Here is a 6,055-nt window from a genome sequence, read left to right on the forward strand (position 1 = left end):
TATGAAACTTGAGGTGTATCTCAGGCAAACACTCAAACAATTGTTAAATGAGATTTCTATGAAATGTTACCTTTCCCCCCCACTTTATTTCTATTGAGCAGCGTTGCTGTAGTCACTGGTCTCCTGGCTTCATATGTATCACACAGACATGACAGGGTAATCTTCTCAATTTATTTTTGACAAGAAGTGTAGCAAAGTCACTCCATTGAAACTCTTTATGAGCAGTTATAGCTCTTTTATTCTTCTCTTAGTTTTTTACAATATGTGGATATTTACAACAGACACCCATGATCTCTTTTTATGAAAAAGAACTTTACTAATGTGGTACAATATTACAGTTACATTACAATAAACAACATGAGACAAACAACATGTAGTGTAGGTAGGAACTGTGATTAAATTGGTCTGTGTTGATTGTATGTGTGCACTGCATCAATACCCTGTCAACCTCCTGATTCGGGTAGCAGTCATAGCTGCAACATCTGTTAAAGTTGCATCAAGCACTTCTCCCTAGAAGGGTCAAATATGTGGCGTATCAATGTGACTAAACTGCAAGTTGTATACTGGTTTATTTTAAAATAACAGGTCAGAGAAAAACATTTGTGCACAGTATTGGCAGAACACATTAAAACAACAATAATAAACCTTATCTGTCCCTGTTTGACCCCATGGTGGAAATGGCTTGAGAGGGGGCTTTTTGCCCTTGAATTCAGCATGCACTCTGCAAGTGGATGTAGCATGTAGTGGGGCTTATTTGGCAGTAATAACCACTGGCATGTTAGTGGTGGTGTCAGGTCCTGCTCCCTGCTCATCTGAATCATCACTCTCATTGCTGTCACTCTCATCTGAGTCACTGTCAGCTGCTCCAGGTGAAGCTGTGGCCTCCTCACTGCTTTGACTCTTTTCATCCTCAGACTCCTGGCTAGTGCTGGCACTATCGCTTGCAGCACTGGCACTCTCATCTTCCTCCTCCTCTTCTTGGGCGGTACTGGAGCTTTCACTTTCACTAGCGGTGGCGTCGCTCGCGCTCGCCTCAACGGTGCTCGCGCTCTCCTCTGGAAGGGACGCCTGGCGAGGGGTGATGTCCTGGTCCTGAGAGGTGGCATCAAGGCCCTGGTTCTCTAATTCTGGGGTGCTGGTGTCCTCCTCCAGGATGTCAGAGTGAACCTGAAGTGCCTGGAGACAAGGCAGAGGAGGGATGAGAGAACTTGAACTTGAAATTTTAATTGCACAGAATACGTTCACACTCTTGAATGAAATTAAATAGTCAGTTGACTTCAGTGAAGTAAAAGAAGTGAAAGCTGCAATTGAAAGTGCTGAAAAGAACTGAAACTGAGTTTAGGTGAGGCTGAAAGCTGTTGAATTTTCACATGAAGTATATATGAATAAAATGTAAGCTCAGGCACATGAGAATAGCCTTTGTTTGTATTTAATTTATATATTCAAGTTTTGCAATTGAGTGAGAACAAATACGATTTTTGGAGCGTTATCAAGTTTGAGCTACATTTAAAGCATCAGCTCTGGTTTGCCATATTTTAGGATGCTATCTAAGGGGGCTGGATGGATTATTGCAGTTTAGTATGGGTAGCCAGTTCTCAACAACCTACTCTATGAAAGGAGTAATACTGGACATATTAGTCTAGACCCAAGTACACAAACTTGTCAATTCATGGATTGAGGGTACATGTGCAATATATTTTCTTGTTTAACATTTTTATTTTCACATTCTCTAGTTCCACTAATTCCAGTGTAACTGGATGTTTACTTTTTGTTTTTACTCACAAGCAACTCTTGGTCTGACAAAAGTTAAAGCAGAAGTAAGCGATATTTTTGTGTTAATATAAGTCTTAAATAGTTATATCTTCCGACAGCAATCACTTACATAGAGTGTTTGGACCGAAACACGGGTCTGTCAGTCACTCTGCTCTGCTCTGAGCCGAGGAGAAAACTTTTCTCGTATCCTACAATTTTTATCCAATGAGGAGAGAGAACGGCATGCAGGGCTGTGTGTGCAGCCAAGGGATGCGCCTGAATGTGGTGATGAAGGGACGAGGACTGTTATGGTGCGTTCAAGGCAACTCGTAACTTGTGTTTTTCCGACCTGTGAAGTCGTACCAGTTCGATCTGGTGCAAGTTCACGGGTCGGAAGTTACGAGTGGCCGTTATAGTGCAATTTCACAGGTAAAACACGAGTGGGTTGCCTGGAACGCTACAAAGTCGTAAGTTGTGACTTGAAGCTGTAATTTACGGTTTCAAAAGCCTGCCTGGAACGCAGCATTAGCCAAAACGACCGGATCGCTTACTTCTGCTTTAATCGTCCTGCTGCCTGTTTTTCCATTTCGTATTTTTGATCTGAGCCCAAAATTGAAATATGAAAAACCAGACATTTTTTCGTTTTTTATGTTAGATAAATTAGATTAGATTAGATTAGGTTAGATTAAATTACAATTACAATGAATTAAAACAAAAATCAAAATAATCTGTTACTTTTTCATGTTTTGATTTTTGATTGCCAATTGAAAATAGAAAGAACGAGTGATACACGGATTAAAAGTGAATGCCAGAATGCCACAATTTATTTCTGACTCAACACATGACTGGCCACTCATAAAGCTCTAACTAACCTACCTTGTACACCGTTAGTGACTTGTCCACTTCATTGACATCAGTCATGTCATAAGCCATCTTCTTTCCTGTGGCAACAAACTCATAGGACTTGTAGGGAGCAGGAACCTTGTGGTAGGATTTGTCCTCCACATAGACAATGGATTTGTAGTCACCGGGGTAGCCCCCCAAATTGTCACCACGGGCTGTATCAGTGTCAGTGACAATGGTTGGCTCGATGGGAGCTACAGTGGTCTCAATCACAGGCTCCTCTGTGACAATTGCTGGGGTGGCGGTCGTAGGAGCTGGGGTGGAGGACTCGCCTGACTCTGAGCTGTTGCTGGATCCATCCTCATCAGTATCCTGTCACAAAGGTAAGAGGATCAGAGAAGTATTAAAGGGATAGTTTACCCAAAATTAACCCACGCAGCAGTATTTGTCCATATAATGGTTGTCAATGGATACCAACTTTCTTCGTCCAAAAAGACACACCAAAAAAACATGCAAAAACCTCCATACTGCTCGTCTGTAATGTCCCACTTGTATTGAAGCCCCGACATGAGAAATTGTTCCGCCGGTCAGTGCAAATCACGCAAGATTTGCATTGACACAGGAAGAGCAGTGAACTGAGACACTGGGAGTTTCCGCTACAAACAAGCTTAAAATATAGACTTTTTTTCTTTTTTTCGGAACAATTTCTCATGTTGGGGCTTCAATACAAGAGGGACCTTACATACAAGCAGTATGGAGGTATTTGGATGTTTTTTGGTGTGTCTTTTTGGACGAAGAAAGTTGGTATCCATTCACAACCATTATATGGACAAATACTGCTGCACGGACCCCCCCATAACTCAGAGAAGGAATGGAGGACTCTGAAAATTCTCACAGCTCTTAGTCGACATGAGGGTGAGAAGATAAAGAGTGAAATTTGAATTTTGGGTGAACTATCCCTTTAACACATCAGAAGGTTTAGAATTCTGTTGGAAAATAGACACATCTGGTCTCAAAAGTTAGCATGTCACATGCACATAAACCATTTTATAGACATGTGTCTCCACTCCTACACATGTGACTTGTTTCTAAAAATAATTTACAAACAATAAAAATGCAGTCCCAAAGGTTTGCATCTAGCAGTAATATAATGATCACAGAAAGATATATATTTTTTTATACCTATCTTACATTGAATTTCCCTTGTTGCACTATAGACCAGTCATAACTCATTTTTATTCTACAGTTTCAGCTGCCACCTCTCAGCAGCCAGACATGTCATTGCTTTACTTACTGTCTCCTCTGCTTCATCATCATCATCGTCGTCGCTGTCATCACTGTCTTTGCTGTCGACAGAGGCTGTATCTGAAGCTGAGGTTGTTTCTGCTGGAGCCTGCTGTGAAAAATATTGATAGATAGGGAATCAAGAACTTATTCACAAGTGTAGTAAAGGTAAACTGTTATGATAAATGATTACTGATTTGATTTCGATGAGTAATTTCTCACCTCATCCTCATCTGAACTCTCTGTGCTCTCATCTGAGCTGGCAGCTGTTGCCATGATGCTCTGTAACATCAGGAACAAGCATTAAAAGTTAGTGTGCAGACGTTTGATCCCCACCTTCTCTACAGCTTAACCTTTTATTTCTAGGCTTTTATTTTAATGAGGATGAGAGACAAAGAGATGCAACCCACCCCCACAACACAGTTCTTTTTACTCTAAGACCGGAATAACTAAAAATAAGAGGTGATGAGTGAGTCCAAAGACGAGTGACAGGGAATCATGGAAAACCAGCTTTGAGCTGTGGAGTCAAATATAGGCTGTTGAAAATGGTAAATACGGTCAGAGATAGCACTGATGTGTGGTGCATATCCTTAAAGGGATAGTTCACCCAAAATTGAAATTTCACTCATTATCTACTCACCCTCATGTGGACTAAGGGCTGGGAGAAGTTTCAGAGTTATCCGTGGCTTCTCTGAGTTACAGGGGGTCTTGGCGTAGCAGTGTATGTCCATATAACGGTTGCAAATGGATACCAACTGTCTTCATAACAAAAAGACACACCAAAAAACATCCAAATACCTCCATGCTGCTCGTATGTAATGTCCGTCTTGTATTGAAGCCCCGAAATGCAAAATTGTCCCGAAAAAAATTAAACAAGTCTATTTTTCAAGCTTGTTTGTAGCGGAAGCTTCTTGAAGAAATATAGACTTATTTTATTTATTTATTATTTTCGGGACAATTTCGCATTTCGGGGCTTCAATACAAGACGGGCATTACATACAAGCAGCATGGAGGTATTTGGATGTTTTTTGGTGTGTCTTTTTGTTACGAAGACAGTTTGTATCCATTTGCAACCGTTATATTTACATGCACTGCTACGCCGAAACCCCCTGTAACTTAGAGAAGCCACGGAGGACTCTGAAACTTCTCCCAGCCCTTAGTCCACATGAGGGTGAGTAGATAATGAGTGAAATTTCAATTTTGGGTGAACTATCCCTTTAATCTAGGTAGGTTTCTTTTGTGTGTCCCTGGCTCAGGACAGTTGCCTGATGGGTAATGCTTTGAGAGAATCGGCAGTAGAAGAAAGTCATCAGGGAAGGAATGAAATGAAAAAAAGCAATAAGAGGAGGAAATATGACAGAAAGAGAGGTGAGTGGAGGAGAAAGAGGGGGAAATAGAAAACAACAAAAAAAGATCAGAGGAAAATTGCAGATGGAGAACTGAAAAATGAGATTTCACCTGTGCAGGTGCTGCTGCTGCTGCCTCGATGGCTGGAGCTGCTGGTTGTCTCACCTGTGAAAGAACATCAGTCAGCATGGATGTCTCTCTCTTCCTCTCATACCTGCCCTTCTCTCCAATACTCACTTGTTCCTCAGAGCTTTCCGAACTGAAAGAAACCTTTTTTGCCTAAAAAGCAAAGATGAAGATCAAAACCAGGTCTTTCAGGTAAATAAAGCCAAAATGAATATTATAACAAATTCAGACTTAATTAATTGGTAATAATTTATTTGTAAATAAGTTGGGGAAAATTTTCTCTGTCAGAGAAAATGACTCACTGGCCGACAGAGGGCGGTGGCGAAGAGCAGAACGAAAACAACAGTAACTTTCATTGTGGCACAGTTTTGGTGTCTGTGTGGGAAGGAGAACAGAAACACACAGGTTGGCATTACATGATTTAACATCTCAGTATAAAACAACAACACAATAAAACATAATCATGTTACTCCAAGATTGTCCAGCAGCAAAATACTTGTGTGGAGGCTATAACTTCACAGGAAACACAATGAGATGTAAAAGAGAAAACAAGCTGTCAGCAAAACCTCTGGCCTAGATTCCTTCCTAAAATGGAGGCAGTGTTGTTACAAGACTACTTAACTAGTAGTGGCATTTCCTGGGGCCTCAGTATGTCAAAGAAAGTCATTAAGGCCTTAATTACAGAGTTAAATGTGTCCTTCAT

At 40.9% G+C, this 6,055-nt stretch overlaps 1 protein-coding gene across 1 annotated transcript; it reads right to left on the bottom strand.

The window, feature by feature from the left end:
- Window positions 1-291: 291 nt before the first annotated feature.
- Window positions 292-5,708, bottom strand: spp1 (secreted phosphoprotein 1). Its single transcript, XM_085794220.1, has 7 exons — window positions 5,655-5,708; window positions 5,464-5,505; window positions 5,338-5,391; window positions 4,102-4,161; window positions 3,890-3,991; window positions 2,629-2,967; window positions 292-1,176 (listed from the first exon to the last, which is right to left on the bottom strand). The coding sequence occupies exons 1-7, from the start codon at window positions 5,706-5,708 to the stop codon at window positions 751-753; spliced, it is 1,077 nt and encodes a 358-aa protein (XP_085650346.1). The 3' UTR covers window positions 292-750.
- Between the last annotated feature and the right edge of the window lie 347 nt (window positions 5,709-6,055).

The sequence above is a fragment of the Trachurus japonicus genome, chromosome 12 (genome assembly GCF_045865225.1).
Source record: "Trachurus japonicus isolate A0001 chromosome 12, Traja_1.0".
In the NCBI taxonomy this organism is placed as follows: domain Eukaryota; kingdom Metazoa; phylum Chordata; class Actinopteri; order Carangiformes; family Carangidae; genus Trachurus; species Trachurus japonicus.

Excerpts from the sequence above, each read along its gene's own strand:
- spp1 (XM_085794220.1), bottom strand. The coding sequence starts at position 5,708 with ATGAAAGTTACTGTTGTTTTCGTTCTGCTCTTCGCCACCGCCCTCTGT. Across the intron at positions 5,392-5,463 it reads CGGAAAGCTCTGAGGAACAA|GTGAGACAACCAGCAGCTCC; the intron begins GTGAGTATTGGA and ends GTTCTTTCACAG. Across the intron at positions 2,968-3,889 it reads ATGATGAAGCAGAGGAGACA|GATACTGATGAGGATGGATC; the intron begins GTAAGTAAAGCA and ends CCTTTGTGACAG.